This window comes from Eurypyga helias, unplaced genomic scaffold, assembly GCF_000690775.1.
Source record: "Eurypyga helias isolate BGI_N326 unplaced genomic scaffold, ASM69077v1 scaffold5042, whole genome shotgun sequence".
In the NCBI taxonomy this organism is placed as follows: domain Eukaryota; kingdom Metazoa; phylum Chordata; class Aves; order Eurypygiformes; family Eurypygidae; genus Eurypyga; species Eurypyga helias.
This window is the reverse complement of record NW_010236476.1, coordinates 1,912-24,559: the sequence shown is the minus strand read 5'-3', so window position 1 is coordinate 24,559 and position 22,648 is coordinate 1,912. Positions and strand designations below refer to the sequence as shown.

The following is a 22,648-nucleotide window of genomic DNA, read 5'->3' as shown; positions in this document are numbered from 1 at the left end:
GCCTGGGAAGGCACAAAACATGTCTTAAGAGCAAGGTTTTACTCTTCTCTGTTCAATCTTTCTGGGCTGAAACCCTCATCTATGTCAAATATGTATGCTTCAGCATCCTTATGACGCTCCCCTTCAGTATCTGAAGCCAAGCTTTGCTGCCATCCGAATGAAGTTCTTTGGCTAAAAGTCTGGAGTTATATCCACACAAAAGAATTGGACTAGGCTCTTGGGGCCTTCGTGTAGTACTAGCTCCACACCCAGATAGTGATGTGCCTGTTCAGAATGTGCAGAAAAATACCCTTCCTCACAACCTTTTATAAATGAAATGTCATGGAAGAATTACTAATCAGACCACTGCCTCTGCCAAACTTGGGTTAAAAAAAAGCATTACTATAAACCAAGGCCAGAACAGCTGGAGAGCCTACAGCTGCTTCTTCAGCATCAGAGAAGAAATGTTTCTTAACAGTTCCTTAATACCTTATCTATAGGGAAGTTAAAACACCGGATCCACAGAAATTGGGAAACCTGCAGCCTGTCCTGACACTGCCTTGCAAAATCAGCTTCTGAATTGTAACTTTTATGCTACAACACATGGTATATAAGATGGTACAGCGAGTATTCTGTGCAAATGTTCTGTTAGTGCACTTCAAAGTGATTCAAAGACTCAAGAATGCAGAAGGATGCACAGAAAGGGTAGAAATTGGAATAAATCTAGTTTCTTCCAAAATATTATTTCAATTCATAACTGCATTTTTTTTTTTTTTGCAAGTTAGAGGTCATTTGCTAAGCAGACATTTTGTTTTATTGCTTCTGTAAGACAAGCAGTTCTTTTTAATTACAGTTACGAAGGAACAAACTTAGCCAAACTATGTTTTAATTTTCAGTTGTAAATTTTTCAAGTTAATTGCTTCCCCCCACATTGATATGTAATTCTTCTTCTATGCTCTTTTTGTCTGTTTTATTTTACATGTTGCTTTTATTGCAAAAAATCTTTTTGAGTTAGCATTTTCTTTTCTGACCAGCAAAAAGACATCTGGAGAGCATCATTGTGAGTTCTAATGCACATTTGTAGCAAGAGTATTATTAATAAAACACTGGAAAGGGTGGTATTAAGTTAACTAGTCCTTTTATTTATCATTAATCTCTGAATCCTGAAGAGTTGTGTATCTGTACTCTAAATAAGAACACACTTCTTTGTGAATTATTTTTTAGGTCTGGAATACAGGCTATTTTATAAACGACATGCTTCAGCTTTCCTTTATATATTTCTTAGGAGCACAGTTGCATTAAGTATTTTTTTTTACAGTTCTGCCAACAATGAGTTTTTTTCTAATTCATCTGAAATATAAAACACGTATTTCAGTAGCTTCAAGGAAATAGTATTTGCAAATCCTCCCAGTACTTAAAAGATGTGATATTTCCTGTATGCTAACTGGTCTACACCACAAAGATAGCATCCACACTCAGAATGTATTCTCTCTCTTAAGTCTGAGCAGGTGCTTCTTGGAGCTGAAGGACAATAAAAGTCCTGTTTTGTACAAACTGCTTTTTGAGTAAGTGAACTAAAATTCTGTTTCCTTAAGAATGTCATGAGTTGTTTTTCCTAAGTGACAAATGAATTAAAATGTGATCATAAAATATTTTTTGAGGCCAGTTCTCAAGAGTGAAGTGTATTCATGCTACGAATTGACTTGATAGGAACAGTTTTGTATTTGTGACTGGTTAAATTCCAGCCTAAGAACATTGAGTCTCATTGTGTCTTTGGGTCAAGAACCCAGGCCTCATATTTTTCAAGAAAATGTTTCAACTAATAAATGCACTTTTGAATTGTGTGTTACTTAGTCCAAATGTTCCTCTTATGCCTTAAAGTTGACTGATTTTCTGAAAGAAATAAACTTCAGTGTACTCTCAAACTGAGATGTATGCTGTGATGGAGTGAAAAATGACCTTCACCTGCAGAACTCAACAAGATACCCTGTACGGTTTGGCCAATATACCAGGGATAAAAGACTGTTTGGGGGGTGGGAGGGAGGTAGGGGAAAGTAGTGCACGCGTGTGCAAATAAAGTGTGAGTACAAGATTACTGTGCTGTTTTGTTCTCTTCCAATCCTTTTTTCCTCTGGCTATTGTAGATCCATCAGATGGTTCTGAAATTGATTCAGAACTCGTATGCTCACTTTTGATCGTTACAGCTGTATTTCAGAAGGAACAATCTTCAGTCCTACTAGTACATGAGACAAAAAACAGAGCCATGTGTAGCATGGGAATAATCAAGAACCAGGTTAATTTCAATTTGCTTTCATCTAGGAAGGTTGTACTGAGGATCCGAAACTTTAAGGTTGTTTTTAGAAGCAATCTATAAAGTGTGTCACATTAATTTATTCAAGTAATTGTGGCTGTAATTTCATAGCTGAAAATAATTGGTAATGGTAATGAATGATTACTATTCAGTAGTTTTACACAGCAATTATTCAAAGCTGTAATTTACTTTCTGGCTGGCCTTTCTTATCTTATCAGTCCTCTGATACTGATATTTTTCCAGTTTCCTCTGGCTGCAAACTCAGTTTTGACTCTAGTTTCCTGACAAATATAGTACCTCTGCTTTGGTCCTACAAAGACATAAAAAATTCAGCCATCCTAACTAAATCAATACTACCATGGGGAAAGACGAAAAATCAAAGCAGGTTATAAAAAGATAGAAAAATAAGATGACATGACAAGTGTCTGGGCATCAGCTTTCTTTCACTGCCAAAGATGAGACAAAAAAAGAGAAAACTGGTCATCATGGACATAGGAACTCCTAGAACTTCTGTCAGCAAAATTAAGGATAATGAATAGCTTCACACTTTTCAGACTAGCATTGTCACAGTTTAAAACTTAGTAACATTTTCAGTTTTCCACATGCAACCATAATAGCTAACAACTTTGTTAAAAAAAAAATCAACCATAGGGGATACAAAACTGTAACAAGGGACAGCTTTCACAGCATTCTGCAACTTCAAAGAACAGGTTTATTTGTCTGTGATCATTAGCAAAACTAGACGGACTTTTTCTGGTAGGACAGACAAAGATTAAAGGGAGAGCAGATGTTCCTTCCCAACCCTTTGACTGCAACCAAAAATTTCCAAGTCAATCAACATGACATGAAAAAAGCCAACAAGCACGATCATTTCTGCAAACACAGACAGAAGTGATTCCCATTCTGATGGGAAGTCCAAGCCTTTCCAACACATACAAATTAGGGTTTGGCTTCCCAGTCAGCATCGCCCAGGAAAAGAAGCAACCCAGTTATCAACTGTCTTTTACTAGCAAATTTTCAGCTCTAGACCATATAACGTGAAACCTGAGGAGACAGAGAGGGAGAAACTGCCCATGTGACAGAAATGAATCTCAAGAAGTGGGATGCTAAGGGGAGGAGAAAGCTATGTTACAGTTTAAATTTTAACAGAAGATGAAAGCTCAGGTGAAGCACACTCCCTCACCCCAAAAAACTCACAAGACAGGACAAAGAGGAACAAAGGCTATCATGGGGCAACACCGTGTTATGGAGAAAACTTATGCATAGAAGCTGAAACATTTTAAAGACCACACTGAGGTATAAATTAATTCTGTCATTATCACCAAATAATGCCCAATCTATACTCACCTTCCCAAATGATCTGTGAGACAGTCAGGCACAGTTAATTTTTTTCTGCTGAAATTTTCAGCAATGTGAACTTCTCACCCTTACCCCTCAGCTTTACCAAGGCTAACAAAAATAGTTTGTACCATGCTATGAAGAATTTCAACAAAAATTAAGGATGATGTAGGAGTGAATCTGCTTCATCTGTTTAGACATTAAAAACTGTTTATGTTTTCATAGTGATCCAATGAAGTGAACAATTTCTTTGGACAGCTGACATGACCAACTAAAAGCACTTCATAAAGCTTCAACTGAGATACCCTGATCCCTAACTGTGAGATAAAAAACAAGACACAAGGGTAGTGGGCAACAGTAGAGTAGCTTCCATGAAATTAACGTTTTGATTTTTAAGCCCTCATTAGCCATCCATTCCATTTTTGGCAATAGTGGGTGCCATTCATCATTGATTCATTAGAAATGATGTCTGCTTTAGCTACTTCATTGCAGACATCAGTGGCCGGGTTAACACTGCTCACTATGGGTCATACGTTGGGCAGAAGCAATTGAAGTACAGACAGACACGCATCCATTGTGCAGGCTGCAGTTATGGAATCATTTTAAGAGGGAAAGAACCATTTTGAATCTCCCCAACTCTTAAATACTGGGTTTGCACTTTTATTAACACTGCGAGGTTAATTTGGATAGCTGAAGTCTTCTGGAGATTGCCAACTATGCAGCAATGAGTGGAATTACAGGTGAAGATACTCCTGAACATGTTTGCAGCCCAAAAATGTCAAGCCTGAATTTATGTTATGTTTATGTTAAGATGCAAGACTGTGCACTTCTTGTCACCCTGCTGACAAGATTGTAACCCACTTGATGATGATAGTCAACAACATAGTTAAACCTTCACTGCCCTCTAGACAATATAGTAAACAAATAAACAATACTTATTTCAGGCTTTGAGATGCAGCAGCAATATTATCTGAATGGCAGAATAATAATAATAGAAAAAACCCATAATTTTGGATTTTTTTTAGAATCTTGGATAATGAATTAATCATACACGCAAACAATTCTTTCAAAAACTTTTTTTTTTTTTTGTAGTGCATACTTATTATCAACACCCACTATTTTTGGCATTTCTAACTCTTTATACTAGCAGGAAGTAGTGCATCTATTAAGGAGTAATGTGGTACAAGATTGTTTTCCTATTTAACCAATTGCATATTTAGATTCATGTTCCATGCAGACTTCTTCGTGCTCTCCTAATTCAGTTCTACAAAGATCACACCGCTAATCCATACAATGTTTAATTTCAGCGTAGAAAAGAATGGAGTTATTTGTTAAATTATTTTTTTTTAATTGTTAATGAAGACATACCAAATGCTGATGAAATGGAGCTTAGGAAGTCTTTTGCTCAGATTGATTTTATATAATTTTCAAGAGCTGTAAGGTCATCACTTTGACAGCACTTCCATCAACTAAAGGATTTCTGGCCTATAGAGTCATGCTAGATACTCATAAGTTTATGTAGGGCTTTAATTTTTCCATGAGTTAAATTTCCCAAAGAAAAAAGATCTGAACAGCCATTGATTTTCTTCCTGGTGGGTTTCTGATGTCAAGATGGAAAAGAGTTTCAGTTTTAGAATCATTCTTATCTAAACCAGATGCAATCCAGTCGACTGTTAGGTTTTCTGGCATGACAGTTATGACCTCAGTGTTAAATGTAACCCCAAAACTAGAAAATAATTGTGATATATCAGTAACTAGAGTTAAGTTACAGCATACATGCATACCTCACTGCTGAGTATGTCTCAAGGACAGAATGTATGCTCTCACTTCTTACAAAATGTTCATGCATTGTTCCCCTCATGCTCTGAGCCAGGAAGAGTTGCATCTGTTTCTTGCACCAAAGACTCCCACCATCAAATCCAAGAATGCCATAGACTTTTAAATAAAAGGATGGACGTGGTATAGATGTATTTTGAATAACTTGGGATTCTAGAATTTTATTCCTATCTATTTTTCACCATGGATAGCTCTCAAGCAGTTTACTACTTGCCTAAATGTAGTAATAAAAAATATGTTCTGACTTCACATAAGACCTCATAAATAGTCTCTGGACCAAAAATCACCATACCTACCAATCTTCTGGGGAAGAAGAAAAAAAAAGAAACACTGAAGTTTTTTTTATTAATTCTATGCACCCAAAAAAGGAAACTCTTCATATGCTTAAGCCACTATTTCCTCAATAAGGTTCTGAAAAAGAACCAATATATTAATCTGTTGACCAAACAGAAGTTTAGTGACAATTTTATAGAAACTTAGGTGAATTCAACTCCTGGATTTTAACTAGCCTGCCTGCTAAGATGACAAACTGCAAAGTGAACCATCTCCTGTATCACTGTCACAGCACGTTTGCAGTGTTCCAAACAGCAACCCATGCAAGAGTATGAACAGCAGCTGCAATTGTCCCTGTGTCAACAGGAAACTCCCTAAATTTGAGTTGAGAGGAGGTTGTGCCTTTTGTCATAGATTGGTACTGACTTGAAAAGACACTTTTTTCAAGTTAAGAAATAGACAACCGCACTTCAGTACATAGTCCAGAAGAACTAGCATAAAACCTATCAAACAGAATGATTTCCAGGGGCACAAGGACATGAATCGGTCCACTAGGTACATCTACAGGAGACCCTTCCTGGAAGGAATGGTAGCATCCCTAAGTGGTGATAAATAAGCTGTTGCATTAGGACATGGTCCAAAGCATGCACTTTAAAGTGCAGCAGCAGATGCCAAGAGTATAGCTTCCATTCTGGAAGTCCTCTCAACTGGATGTGGAAGAAGTGTGTGTGTGTGGGGGGCAAATTCACTAGCTGGACAAAGTCCAGAACAAGAACTACCTTGCAAAGGTTGAGTGAAAATACTCGTGAGATTAAACACACAGCAGGACCAATAAGTACTTAATCACAGACAGTATTTTGAGACTTTTTTTCAAATATTTACTAAGAACACTTTTCAGTGATTTTAGCCATCTCATATTAACCTTGCTGATACTCGTTTTTTCCTATATATCACTCTTGTAGCATTCAATATTTTAAAAATCCATTAGGCCAATATGAAATTCTTAAATTGTTTTTCATTACATAAATTTATACCAAAAGAAAGAAGTATTTTATTTAATTAGCATCTGCATATTCCATTCATATGAAAAAAATAGTAACACTACTTAGTGATATGCCATTTTGTTCTCAAATGCCAATATTATTACAAATTGGTCCCTTAAAAAATACCCATCACCTCTCTTAACCCTCTAAAAATATGAAACAACTTTTTAGTTGAAAAAAAATGGCAGTTAATTGGTTATTCATTATACGTCTTTCTCTGATGTGTTTAAAGCACAGAATGTTGACATTCTGACAGGCAACAGGCATTGTGATAAATGTACACATTATTGTGACATTAAGCAATGAAAAGAGCGCTCAACCTTCATACCAACAGATTAACACCACCGTAATGAACTTGTTTGAATACATTTCTTCATGATTTTTAGTTATTTCACTCTGTCGCCCCTATGCAAAGCAACAAAGAACTATTTATTCAATTTTATGGAATAACTGAAAAATGCATCACAATGTATAAAGGGTTTAACTTAGATTTCTAGACCAGGGAAGCCACCTGCTGACACTCACAGGCATTAATCCAGTGTTTATCCTTACCAACTCTGTATGAGAAGAATCTGGATCTATCCTCAGTTATGGGCCGTCATATCTCAAAACTAACAAGTTCAAACTTACAGGCCAGTTTTACAAATCTATCTTTACGCACTGCATTTGAATTTGTACAACACACCAAAACTCCTGAGTTTTTTGGGGTGGTGGTGTTGCTTTAGATCAAAAAAGCTTGTTCTTGAAGCCATTAAAGATGCCTGAAAATTTTACAACATGCCTGCAGTTGCCATTAGAAACTGCTCTATCTTCCTGGCTTTTGTTAGTTGACAGGTCAATTCTAGATAACTATGATTAGAAGTCTTCCATGTTAAGAGTACAATAAGCATGCCTATATAAATTGTATAGATGAAGAAAACATGAGTACTTGCAATCTAAAGTTGTAACATAAAAGTATCTGAACAAAGTACTTCTTGATTTTAAGATGAGCTGAAACAAAATACATAACAGTAGCTCAGCAAAAAAACTGCTTGTTCACTATAAGACCAGGTTTGAAAAAGGGGAACCATAAAATTGGGTTTTGTCTCTCTTCAGTATGTGATAGTAATGCTGGGATCTTTTCTTAAGAGAAATGAATCAAAACTAGCACAACTGTGTAATGCTCTTGTAGTGTAATTACACAGAAGGAATCTGTACCAACAAATCTGATAAATCTTCAAGCACCATTTCTGCAGACAGCCTTAGCTCCTGATTGTAGATTGTGGATATAGGTTTAGCAGCTTTAGTCAGATTTCTGTGGCAGAAACTGTTCTGGATAGATGCTTTAGCCTAAGAAGTAGACTACCTTATATCCATGTCCTACAGAAACGGATATATAGTGAAGTTGATTTATAAATTCTACATAATATTAATTATGCAAATAATACATATGTACATATTTAGGAAAATAAAGTGAACAAATAGTTAAGAAAAGTAGCAAGCAGTAAGATGCAGTCAAGAAGTCAAATAATTTTAACACAGAAAAGATCACTAGTCCATGGACATTAATATCCCATCTCCAGAATGTTTAGAAGGTTGAACAGCCTAGTAATTGTACCTGCTCGGAAGTTTTACATAAAATAGGATCAAAATCTGTGATCAATGCCTTTGAAACTCCACCAATGGCTACCAATAACCACCCTGTCATTTATTTTACAGATTTTCCTCAGACATCTTTTATTGCTTTAGGACTTCCCATTCTCAAAACAATTCAGTGCTCATTTTAATTGCATGACATGCTACTTCCTGGTAAAAAGAACTATTTTTTTTCTTGATCAGTTTTATATTTACTTAGAAAAAACTTTTACAAGGGAAAACCACGTATTGCCTATATTCAGTGCTGATTCTTTTTTTACATCCAAACTGAGCCTAAGTTAAGATATTTAGCTTTACCTGAACTTAGAAGAAAATACTGAATAAATCTTTATCCTGCAGAAATATCCACTGAGGATAATCCACTATAAACCAAACAAACTATAAAACAAAACTCCGACCTTACTCAGTAACTCCTTCAAAAAAAAAAAAAAAAAAAGTCATCTTTTCAGATTACTTCAGCACTTTTACAGCTAAGTTTGACCTGACTCACCAACCTCCTTTACTGTGACAGGCTGGCAGTCTCTGACACCATAAGTTACCAGGAACACCATTCACATAACATTTCAAGGAAACTGAGATTCAGAAAAGTTTTTAAATTGACAGTGCATAGAAAATGCATTTCTTTTTTGTACCTACAAAGGCACTCAGTCATTCTCCAAGGAAAAGAAAGAGCTTAACAAACAGTATGTGCAGTTAAACTGACCTTTTGGAGTCTTCTAGTTTTTCTTAACCCCCCATTGTGCTTATTCTTTTGTTCATTAAAAACTTTGCAAGAGCCATCAGTAACATGATACTCTGAAACTTCGTTTTCATCACCTAGAAACCAAATTTAGAAACTTGAAATGAAAAATGCAATCTTGTGAAATGAAACTGCCATCAATTATTTTATCATAGCAAACAGAGCTATGCACAAATAAGATACCTAAGGTAATAATTTATACCAGTTATTTTTCCACTGTATTTCAGTTACAGAAAAAAGAATGACACTCAAGCATGTGACTTCATCAGCTAAACCAGTTTGAACTGGCTTACCAACCTCCTTTAAGATGAAAAGTTGGCACAGTCTGACACCACAAGTCACCAGAAAGCTGAGTTCCATCATTATATGTACTGTGTTTGAACACCATTTGCATAACTTTTAAAGGAAAGCGATATTCAGGTGTTTTACAACCAGTTGTAAGTAACCTAATTTCCAGTATGTTGAAAATTATATATTAACTACAAGTAGAGAATCAGCTAAATTGCTTTCTACTTATTACAAAATTTGCACTTTCTCTGAATACAGATATTTGAGAGTTTGCAGCAGTCATGGCTAGATTTTCACTTTCTTATTGAAATGTCGACGCTTTCAGTACACACTATGTTTATCTAATGACCTGAAGGTCTGAAACATGTTTTCAAACACTTTACAAGCAAATCTAGCAGCTGTTATCAGGCAAGCATTGCATGTACATGCATGCTTATCAGTCCTATTATTTATAAAAAGGCACCAGCCATTAAGAACGTACTCTAATGTAGCTGCCAAAAAGCAGTACTTTTCCATCATATATTTTGTGAATTAACATATATTTAATTCTTCCAACACTGGCAGGATGACTTTTATAAGTATTAAATAATAAACTTTTGAATAGTTTGAAAAATTCGCTTGCTTGCATAAGATGAAAAACTTTGACTTATCTTTTGATCAATGAAGTTTTAATTACTGAGGATTTAAGTAGATAATTTTTTCCAAATTTAATTCAGTGCAAGTCTACTTTAGGACATTCGTTAATTTTTCATTTCAAAGAAATGCGTGAGACCAGCTTAAGAAAGTTTAATAATTCAATGACTAATGTGGCCTAAATTCAGCTCCTCCCAAATAAGCTTTTAATTACTTTTGGAAAATACTGAGGGGTACTATCCATATTTACCAGTCTGACTGCATATATAACTAAGAGTAATTTGTTTTAACTCTGTCAGCTACTTAAGCTGTTAATACTTGAAGTAAGAAAACAACAACAAATTACAACACAAAAAATGACATTTTTTCTTACTGATTACTTATTTTAAAATCATAGTCCTTAAACTAGTCAAAATTTAATTACTTATTCACACTAAGGTAGCAAGTTTCACGTGAATTTACACAATATTGAAGTAATTTTTGTGTAATGCAAGTAAACCTGCCTTGCAGGTACAATTGTTAATGTAAACTCAATATTTAAATACAAAGTATCATTTAACAAAAGGAGAACTAATTACTTATGTTAATTTTATTTAGCATTGCACTGAGGCCCATCTTCACTGAGCAAGACTGATGGCAAGAACAACAGAACAGATCTTGCCACAAAACAAAATAAGCTAAGAAATTGAAATTTAACTTTTACATGGAAAACAGAATTTTTAAACATGTATTTTGAATCTTAAAAAAATCCCACAACCACAGGACTGAAAATGATGTCAGGAGATCATCTACTCCATTGCTTTACCCCAAGCAGATAGGGGTAAGGCAAGGTATGTCTCTGTTAATTTCCAGGAATTTATTTCCATCACTGTGAAAGAACATTCCACTGTTTTGCGTTTTTTTGAGGGGTGAGCTGGAGATGGGAGGGAGGCAGGCAGAAACAAGTGGTGTAATACGCCTTTTGCCACTCTTCATCTGAATGCTCAAGCTCCGCAGCTCTTGTCCCACTTTGGATTAGTCTCAAGACCTGTATGACTGCACCTCTTTCCAGTTATAGTCCACTCTCCTTGGTTCTTCATATTTACAGGAATGGTGGAAGGTCCATCACCTCCTATGATTATCATCTTGGATTTCTTATACATTACATAAATAAGGACTATTCTTTGCAATCCAGTTCCTGCTTCTCTCGACTATTAGGACTCCTCAAGCACTTTCCAGTTTTTCCATCCTGTAGGTCTCAATCTTCACAGTCCATTGTCAATTTTTCATTGATTGCTTCATTGTAAAGCAGTTGCTCAGTCACACATAAGTTTTCATCTTTATAAGTTTTTCCTAGCATATTTCAAGCTAAGACTATCAGAACTTTTTGAAGCAACTCCATCCACTGTTAGTGATCCCTATATTTAGCTCAAATACGCAGCTAACTCATGCCACCGTGGTCAATTAGATCCCCTGAATTCTCTTCTAAAACATTGCTTGATGACTGGTATCAAAAATCTACAACTCTGATAGCCCTCTTTTAGTCTTCTAACAAATGAGTGTGACTTCATTTTGCAATTAAAGTTTCTACTCATTGATGATCATTTATCACCACTGAGAAATTCTGAACCAGAATATTATGTTCAAAATCTTATCTGATATTTCCTTAGAGTTAAAAAGCAAAGTAATGAGTAGGCCCAATGAGCGAGCTTTTGTTCAATCAAATCAACCACGTCTACCTAATAAAAATTTTATCTGTTGTGTTCTAGTTTAAGAATATCACAACAAAGTGTCACTGAAATTGAGCTATATCATATCTACTATTTTGTACTTATCCACCGAGTTATTTACACCAACTATGAAGAAAGTAAGTCTGAATTTGTTCATCATTAATAATCCTTCAGGTACCTATGCATAGAATATTTGATTACTTGTGTTGTTACCATTATGGTAGTTATTATTCCACAGCACAGGCAAATACCAGGTTTTTTCTTTCAGAACACAATTTCTTCAATTCCTCTGAAAGCTTATGTGGCTACCAGGTTCTCAAAAAGAACCTTTGATGGGTTAAAACAATTTTATCTAGTTTGTTATGTGCTCTAGAGCAAGTGTCATCAAGCCTTTTAAATTTGACTACATCAAAATATTCCTCACCTTGTCCTCTATTCAGAAATACTTGTCCTTTTCTGCTTTAATAATTAGTTACAATTAAACTTTTCATGAAAATACACAAAACAAGAACCAAGCAAAAAACAGTTTTCTTCTTCATCCTTCCTTTTTTTTTTTAAAAAAAAAAGGACAAAATACCAGGAGAGGACATCATACAATATTTTTAGTGAGTCTGTCTACTTTCAAAACTTTCAAAAAAGGCACATCAAATCTAAGAAGTTTTCACATGTGTTTTTAAAGACATAAACAGCATTTTAGCAGCATTAAGTACCTAGGGCCTCAGGTAAAACTCATTCATCTAACTTAAAACTTCATCATTTTTGCACCAAATAACAGAGTGATATTCCAGATTCCCCATCTTAACACTGAACCACATTAATTATACTGTAATGGGTCTTAGTTTATGTCTTTTGCCCAATTAAGATAATACTTGCTTCCCACATTCAACATAAATATCTAAAATTCACTCAGCTAAGCCTTAAGTTTATTTTTATGACTAGAAATAATGCTAAGTCCCACTTCAAATTTCCAAATATTTTTAGGATGATAAAAGCTTAAAAGAGCATACTCTTGCATTCCCTGCCCAATATTATTTATTGTTGTAGCTGACAGATAAAAAGTCATAGGAATTAATGAAATCTGAGCCAGTATTGGCATTCTAAACCATGTAGTTCAAATGCCAACTTACCCTATCCTCAGCCCTACTGAAAAAGCAGATGGACTGGATTTCAAAGTAAGGCAACTTGCAATATGAATGACAAAAGTTCTTAGAGCCTCCTAGTAACACAGATCATTAACTTTCACAGAAGACAGTATTATCGCATTTTGATAAACTTATATTCATGATAGAGAAAAGCCACCTTTTTCCTTGCTTTGTAACTGCTAAAAAATTAGGTGCTGACACACAAAACCCAGTTACACAGCACTTATTGATTACAGAGCACTAAAATTTACTAGGTATGGCTGGTTTAATCAGAAAAAAAGCTGAAAAAGTGAATTTGAAAGCATCTTTTAGTATTTTAATGCCCATTGAATTTCAACTCCTGTATCTCTGACAGTTCTCTACTTGATTTATGACTCAGAGTAAGATGAAAATAAATAGCTATGTTTATGCCTGTATGGCTCAGTAGAACAGCTGGAAAGCCTTGCATGTACCCCACAGTGGAACCTGAAGTTTGCATCAGGACTTGAAAAGTTAGTTTCAGGTTAGCCTTCATATTACACTTCCAAGTAGTCTTAGTAAGTTTGCTTTCCACAATCTTACTTCTTGTCATGAAAGACACCGGGGAAAAGTGCCACTGACCTAAAAACACTAGGAAAAAAAAGGGCAAGACAAATGTTTGATATTTAAAACATATACAGATGTAAATAAACTTTATATGGATATTTGATTACTCCTAACTGTATATATATGATGTGTGAAAAGAATTATTTAGTTTTTAAGGATAATATACTGAAGTTACCAGCTTTCAAATCACATACAACATACGGAAAACCCAAGCAATTTACTATTTATTTACTACTTAAAAGAGACAAGAAATAAGTTACATTCAAGCAAAAATAAAAATGGAGAATATTAAACGCATATTTAATTTAAAAAAATAATCATTCCATCATACAGTGTCACAGTATGTAAGTAGTAAGTTTAAAACAAGATTTTCTTCCATAGAACTTGCATTAGGGGAAACACAATTCATCTTTCATTATTCATTCCTTCCATTTTTAAGTGAGCTCATTTGAACTGTCAGACTTGAGGTTCTGCTTGTCCACACCACAGATGCATTAACCTGAATACATTATATTCAGGGGGAAAAAGCCATAATTGAGAAATCAAACATCATTAAAATAACTAGAAACACCAATTGAGACTTACAGAACTTCATAACAAAAAGGATAAAAAGTATAAACATCAGATAACTTTTTTTTCTGAATACTGTTTCTTTTTCCTCTCCTCCGAAATCCGTTATCTTGAACAAGTTGTCCAGCAAGAATATAAAAGCATAACAGGCTAGAACACTGATCATAATATAATCACTAGAATTTAAAAGTTAGAATTACCTCTACAATTAACTGGCATACCTAAGATTAAAGGTAGTAAACATTTTCTCCTTCCCCATTTCTTTTCATGATTGTTTAATAAAAACCAAACTGTTCTTTGGCATTAAGAAATACATAATTTAAAGTTCATCTTCTAGTACAATGCCACAAAGCAAAAAAACACATACAGTGGGTTCATACATTTATACTTGTATAATATATACCTGCATCAACTTTTGTTAAAAAAATGTGTTATAATGATGCACTCCAGATATTAAAATACATATGCAGTGAACCCAAAATAGCAGCTCACAGTTCAGCAACTTATTACCCAGAGACATAAGCGCGGTCACCGTTCAACATTTCCACTAATCATAGAATCATTGAATGGTTTGGGTTGGAAGGGACCTTAAAGATCATTTAATTCTGCCCCCCCACCCCCCAGGGGCAAGGACACTTTCCAATTACTTCCTAACTCTGATACCAATTCTGTTGAGCCCTTTAACTTAGTAATTAATTTTATATAATTCATTAATGCACTGCTATAGCATTTTCTAGGGAAAACAGGTGATTAAGATAAACAATTACAATTACCAATATTTAACCCTATGTAAAGCTTGACAAATTGTGCTCAAAATACCAAAATCTGAAAATGATTACCCCAGTGCAAATTAGGAGCATTTTTCAGGGAAGTAGCTGCAATTCCATATTACAGTATACATTTAGATTGAAATAATTTAGGCTAACTAACTTGAAAATGCTCAAATATGAAAAATACTGTTAAAATCATTATTAAAAGATAAGATCAGCTCCATATTAAAAAGCCATGGGTGAAAAAAGATGTTTACGTTGCAACTCTTGCACATGCCCTCAAGTAACTTATTCAGTCTTCATCATAGCATGATTTAGAAACTGGTTAAGTCAATTTTTTTTTCTCCACTAGAGATTTTATGCCCTTAACTGCAATTAATCTAAAGGAGCGATTTTAATTTGTGAAATTAAAATAATTTGAACAAGGGACCCTATGATGAGGAGTTAGTTATAAACAATTTACAAGAGCACTACAACATTTAAAAGAGAAAGACTTTGGTTTTTTAAACAGATTTTGAGTAGCAGCAGAAAGTTTACAGGATACCAAGCATTAGGGTTAAAGGCAGCTCAACTACTTCTGTGGCACTTTGCAAGCACAGTTTCCTTATCTGCTGATAACATCTTTGTGTTTGCAATGCATGGGGAAAAAGAAGGTGTTGGATCTTATGCACTAATTTATTTTACCCAAAACCAGTCAGTACTGCAGCATTTTCTTCTTCTGGTGTAATTCTGAAATGTTTTTCCCTTGGGAATGGCAGTTAATTTTGCATTTTAGTTGCATATTTAATGCAGTATGATATCTTTTCATTTTCCAGCTCTATGTAGTGACTTACCAGTGGTGTCAGTACAGTAATTCACATTGGTTCTGTAGGATTTTTCATGAGCATGCTGAGGCAGCCTATTCACATCATCAGAATCTAGAGCTTCTGCAGTGTCAGCTTTTTCACCATCTGACATATAATTTAATGGCACACTTCCAGGAAGTTCAGCTGGTTTGAAGTTTTTCTTTACTGAAACATCATTCGCTGGAATAGATTTTTTCCTACTTTTCGTGGAAGTACTATGTGGTTTACAGAAACTCACACCAAGTAACTCCATGCTTGTAAAGGAGTCTTTGCAACAAGCTTCAGGAGGACTCTGTGATCCCTTTGGTATTTGTACCTTTACTTCATTTTCATTTGAATTATATGATGAAAAGAAGTCTTCATAAGAAGCCTCTTCAGTGCAAAAAGACTTGCTATATGTAGTAACTGCTTGCAAAAACTCTTTAGGCCCTGATGGACCTGGTTCTGAGGGAGATAGTTTCAAACTAGACAGTGTTTGTAGTTTCTTCCTCTCCTCGTTTTCAAGAATACAATCATTTCTGCCAATAGGGAAACTTCTATCTAATGAACCTGTATTTAAGTCTTCACTGTTCATAGGTGATTCAGAGAGACTGCCAATCAAAGCAGGAACAGCATTTAACTTGACTGGTTTTTTGGAAGGAGTACTATGATCCAATCCCTTGATCTGGAGAAGAGAACTTTCATTTACAGTTGAAGTAGTTATGCTATTTTCATCCTTCTGATTTTTCTTCGGAAACTGTTTTAGATCTCTCTTTTCTAAAGACAATTTATCATCCAAAGTGTGCTGCAAAATCCGTTTCTTTCTTAGATGACTTCTTCTGTGTTGTTTTGGTGTTAAGCTCTTGTCCTCATAGCTATGTGAGGGAGAATTAACTGATGCACTCATGGATACGTGACTATCAGTCCAAGTACCACACGCATGTTTTACCACCTCTGTTTTCTGTCTCTTTAATTCATCACTTCCACAAAGATAATCATAACTTGAGTTCAAGCAGACTTCCATTTGTTCTCCTGCAAAATATGAAAAGTGACAATATAAATGTATTAAAAAAAACCCAGAAAGTGTACTAATTTCTTAGTAAAATATATATGAAATTACTGTAAAGAAGAAAACAAGGATTTAGCTACTTCTCTGGATATTATATGGCAAGTCATCAAAAACTAACTGAAAATAGATTAGAAACAAAGCCCATTTTATGTTGACAAGAAGCTACAATGGCTTTAGCTATCATACCTTCTTATGTGGTAATAAGTATCCATTACTCCTGTTTTGCTTTCTTGCAACAAAGCAGCAGAGGAACTCCCTTTCACTCTTACATTTTGGAAGAAAAACAGAATTTTGCACTGCACTGAATAAGCTAGCTATAACAATACTGGAAACTCAATAATCATTTCTGCAAACACAGCATAACCACCACCTTGTAGTTTTTATAGTTAGGGTGAAATTAAATACAACATCATAGTATCATACCCCATAAACCAACACAATGTATTAAAAAAAAATTAAAATGTGGAAAAATATATAATTTCTTGCAACTATTCTTACAAAATGATTTCAGGGTAGGTGATATACAGGAGCTCTTGATACCTCTTCACAATAAATTCCTCTGAAACAGGCTAGTGTCTTTGATTATTGCATTATAGGCGCTTTTGTTTAAATACACACTGAGTGCAAAGTTTCAGCCATACCACTTCAGTAAGTGCTCCTGTAAGTTTTAGGGGAAGTCCTGATGTTGCTTACAAATGTAAGTAATATTTTTAAACATACAGTGTAGCTAGCTAAACTCAGAAAAATGAAATATATTGAGATGAGAAACTTCACATGACATGATCAGACTCCCATATTAACAGCTGAAAAGTCTAAACTTCAACCCTCAAATTAAACTGGATTCTTGAACTTTTTTAACATTATTAACCAACATTCTCTCAAGTATCTCACAAGCATTGTTATTTATTTGATTGTTCAGTATTTAAGCTGAAGAAAACATTAGGTTTCCTTTTAAATTCAAGTTTTTTGATTGAAAATTTGGAAGACATCTCAGTTCCCTGAGGTTTCTGTCTCATTCAGTTCTCTTTTTTGCTTCCCATTTCACACCGTTTAGTGTGCACTCTGTATTCTACACAAGATCTTTCTAAGAGCAGAGAAGACTGACACCATGCCAGAACAAGAAGCCATTAATGGGGAATGTTGTGCGGAAAGAGGAAGAATTGATGCAAGCAACACAGCACTTAGGCAGAGCATTTACCCAACTTCATTCCTTATGCTCCATTTTCCTTGAATTCTTACTTCTGCATAACATGCCAGTTAAAAAGAACTAAAATAATTCAGCTAATAAATTACAGAGCAAATATATATAGTTCTCATTTCAGTACTTTTCAAAATAATATATACAGTCTATGTATTATTTTTAATTTCTGTTACCTATAACATTGTGTTAGTTACCTGGTATCAATGCATGTTCTGAATTAGTTAAGACACAAGTAGACAGTGGGCAGTCTCCTGGTGAACTACTTGGAGGTATCGGAGACACTTGTGAAGCTAGGAATTTGTAAATAATAAACTAGTTAGCCTTGTTTGCAAACATACAGATTTCCAAACCATCTCTTCTTATTTCAAAACAGCTCAATCATAGATAATGAATGATAACCATACAAATAGACTGCTTAACAGTTTCTCAAATTTACATACTAATAAAAAAGAACCTATTAGATATTCTATAATTTTAATCAACTTTATTCTAGATAACGCTGCAGCACATTCTTCTGAAATCAAAGAATGATGGCAAACCATTTAGAAAATATTATAGATCTTTCTAAGCCAGTTGAGGCATTTTACTACAGAATCTGTCAAATTCTGCAATTATCAGCATAGCCTTGATGTGGCAGAAATGCTTTTCAAAATATTTAAAGGTATTACCTTAAAACTCAAAGAGAATACAAGCCCTGCTAAAATGAATGAGATTTTTTAGCACTATTCTTCAGTACCTGGACAGTTGCCTCATCAATTTTAGACTCCCTTTTAAACTCTTGGCCTGGGCATAATGCCATTACAGTCTTTTTAAGTACAACATTCACATTAAGATTTAGAGTCTTGCTGTAAGGCTTAACCAAGTTGTGATAATATCAATTTAAAGTTTAGGAAGTCTAACTTAAACATTAATCCTTGTGAGCTGTCTAGTGATTAAAAAATTCCTTTTTTGCAATCATTGTCTTCCATGACTTCTTGGGCCTTTTGATAAAAAGAAACTAAAAGTGAAAGCATTCACATCTACTCGAAACCTGGGAATAAGGAACGACATGCAATCAAGTAAGATATTGCTGGGAATAAGGGAGATCATGCAATCAGGTAACATACTAAAAGAATTTCGAAGGCCAGAACAAGACAAGTGTGCCAAAAATTCAGCAATTAAGGTGGTAGCAATTTGTGCATGTTCATGGGCAAGTAAAAATGTCACTTCTTACCAGTAGGAGAAAGATGCTCTCTTTTTTTCTTCATCTCGTTTATTCTTCTTTGCATTGCACTGCACTGATCTTTTATCTTATTAACAGGGCTGTATACAAGTGAACCATCGTCTTCAAATAACAAAACTGGTACATCAGTTTCTACACAAAAAAAATGCATTTGTTCATTAATATTACATGCTATGACAGCTTCAGGTGAAGTGTCTTTGGTTGTTTTTTTTTTTTAATCGAAAAAAATCAAGTTTCCTATACCCAACACCGCTACAGATGCTTTAATAACACAAAGAACTCTGTAAAAAATGTCACCTTTATTTCTCATGGCAAGATGCAGAAAAAAAAAAAAAACAACACCCCAAACAAAAAACCCAACACAACAAAACCTAAAGCCCATCAAATGCTTTAAAGAAATAACTGAAAATATTTGGATCTCAGTCCAAAATAGTCCTTACCAGCGTTAACTGCTAACTTCTGTACAGCTAATTCTTTAGCCATCTGGTCCAGTCTTCTCTGGAGCTTTCTATCATTTCTTGGAGATTTTTCAACAAAGTGTTTTGGCTGCATACATCTGTGCTACAAGACACACAAAATCATTAATTATATGGTATGAAACTGCCAGAAGTAACCATACTTCTTATTTGCCTATCACTTTATCATGGTATTTATTATTAGTGTTTAACTCTATGCTACTTATTATACTCCTGCGTCAGAGTCACAGATAATTGTAGAAGTTAACGTTTTCCAAAATGAATTCTAATATGAAATAAAAAAGAACCTAAGAGATTTTTTTTTTTAAGGTTAGATTTTAGTAAAAAGAAGACTAAGTCACCATCTTCTCTTTTATGCTTGTAGCAAAACTAAGGCTTGATTTTTTTTTTTTTAATACCAGGATTTTATGGTTTGTCACAACTCAGTGAAACATAAGCCACATTACAGTCATGCTTTTTTTAAATTAGATAATCATTATGTCATTTTCACTTAAATCTGCTTTATTTACCAATATAAAAACTCTACTTTTATTATAATTTCTTCAGATAAGATGTCACATCATCACAGCCATACCCTACCTTAAAAAACCTATTCAGATGGGTAGATAGAGTTTACAGTGTTCTGAAAAAAAAAAGTTCAAATGCCTGAGGTTAGGAAGTCCAAACTTTAGTTTACTACTCTAGGCCAAAGTAAAACAAAAAAATCACCTACTCACTTTTTTGATCGGTAGTGGTAATCCTTCATTAGTGTCCACTGCAGGAAATAAAGACTCATCAACATGTACTCGAGTTTCTCGACATCTGTGTAATAAATCAGAGCAGGTTTGTTTCTGGGTTTTTTGTGTTTTTTTTTTTTTTTTTTTTAATTTTTTTTCATAACAAAAACCTTTATTGCAAAACAACTTGTCTGAGCCCTGAATAATGAAACACCAATGCTTCCTAAGTGTGTATCTTTAGGATAACTACTGTAACACCAAAAAAAAACCCCAAAAACCCAAAACTATTATACATCAAATACAGGACACAACATTTTTTTTGTCTTAATGATGCCCTCTAAATTGCTGTTCTGTAACTCAAAGATTCCCACTCACATGTTATTTTTTCATGCATTCAAAAATGACTGTATTAAGTCCTTCTGGCCAGATTCTCATGAACCTCAAATATTGCCCTGACTTTTGTGAGGAGTGTAGGCTTTCATTGTTCTCTAGATAGCGAATTTAACCTTAAGTTGGTCGCTGCGATTACAGTAAACTACAGTCTACAGAATGTCATGGTGGCAGGAAATCTTTCTATTCAGGCAAATGAGGAAGGAGGCTTCATCTGATCCTGGCTTTTACCTCTTATCCGTTAGTCTCCGTTTCCTGCATGCTCTTTGTATATGCGAAGCTAAAGATCTTTATTGAGAAACAATCTATATTTATGCAAACATTTTTTTAATTACAAAACACACAATCCAACTGACACCATACCCCTAGTTTTCCCTGTCTTTTCATATTCGAAGACCACCTTGAGAACAGTAGGACTAACGTTATCTTGGAATATAATAATATAATACAATCTACTGTATTTGTGAACACTATAGATGATGTTAAGACAAGAATTTGGTTATTAATACATAAAGTTTTTTTGATCAAAATAGGTAAATACAGTTTTATTCTCAAACAGTAAGTAGTATCATGGGAAAGGGTAAGGAACCTTAGTAGGCTACACTAGAATTCACCCCAAAGGCATTCAACGCTGTGATTCTAGTGACACCTAGTGATGTGACTGCTGTAAGCGTGGATCTGTGGAATTACAACCTAATGCTTAGTTAACTCAGTTTGGACTAAAGAGCCAAACCACTACATGTATTTGTCAAACTAACCGAGTTGAGAGTTTTCTGGAGCATCAAATAGAAATGATTTCCAAAATGCTGGACTTCAGTGACTAATATTAAGTTCTGGATAATAATTATCATGAATGTAGACTACATTAAAATTTACATTAATTCAGAGAAGCTATACAGAAGAAAATTTGACCATTAAATATATACGTTTTTTTTTTTTTACTTTGCAGGTAAATCTGAATTTAAATGATTTGTCTTATTTGTGACATGAGTTACTGTACTAAGAATATATAAGTAGTTTCCCAATTATAGGTTTGATTTGGAAGTATGAAGTGTTCTTAATTTGGACACAAATTGTAGCAATTCTATGTTATGTTTGGTTCTTTTTGTTGTTGGGTTTTGATTTTTTCTGTAGGTTGCTCAATGAGATATTTGAGTTGAAGAAGCACTAAACCCAACTTTTTTCAGCAATCCCAAAGCTGTCACTCCTTTTGCATTAAACTTACTATTTGTAAGTTTTACTCTAATATTTTGTGCTGATTTTTATGGTGAAAAGTGAATAGTATAGTATTTTTCAAATCACACGGCATGTTCCAGTTAGAGGCTCAAGCACTGCTTGGGGAAAGATAACACTAGTATGCACACAGCAGTGTGGAAGAAGGGGTCCACTAGCTCTTAAGTGGGAGAGTATTTGGCACAAAACAGGAGAATCAGGAAACGCTGGAGTAATTGTTTATCATCTGCTTCCTTGGCTGGTGTTTTCAGAGCTCAAACATCAAAAAGTAGCATCCAGATTAAATACCATATACTGCAGCATCCTGTTTCCAATATCAAGCATCCCAAGAGCATGTAAAAACATGAAAACACAGCCAAATATTCCCAGTTTACTTTGCTATATTCCAGGGATTTCTGGTTTAGACATGGTCAGATGCAATACTGTATTTGGTTTTTGATTAAATGTTTAATTGCTTCAGCACTTTTTTTAAATCCATGTAAGTCTTTGCTGACTGTGACTCTGCAACAGTGTTCTACAGCCTAACCATGTTCTGCTAAAAACATAATTTACTGTATCCTCTGAATCTGCCTCCAGACTCATGTGATGCATTCCAATTCTACTGGAAAGGAAAACATAATTCATTACCTATTCAGCCTCTCCAGATGAACCTTTGTGTTCACAGGT

At 34.6% G+C, this 22,648-nt stretch overlaps 1 protein-coding gene across 1 annotated transcript in view; it reads right to left on the bottom strand.

Annotated features, from left to right (window-relative positions):
* Nucleotides 1-20,473, bottom strand: part of MCPH1 (microcephalin 1) — a gene marked incomplete at its 5' end in the record, with an annotated part of 34,666 nt that extends 14,193 nt beyond the window's left edge. Inside the window, 7 exons of the mRNA XM_010147092.1 lie at nt 9,119-9,231; nt 14,083-14,091; nt 16,510-16,707; nt 18,140-18,235; nt 19,159-19,299; nt 19,608-19,728; nt 20,360-20,473. Of these exons, the coding sequence (XP_010145394.1) occupies nt 9,119-9,231; nt 14,083-14,091; nt 16,510-16,707; nt 18,140-18,235; nt 19,159-19,299; nt 19,608-19,728; nt 20,360-20,473 (792 nt within the window). The remainder of the gene's footprint in view (nt 1-9,118; nt 9,232-14,082; nt 14,092-16,509; nt 16,708-18,139; nt 18,236-19,158; nt 19,300-19,607; nt 19,729-20,359) is intronic.
* Nucleotides 20,474-22,648: the final 2,175 nt, after the last annotated feature.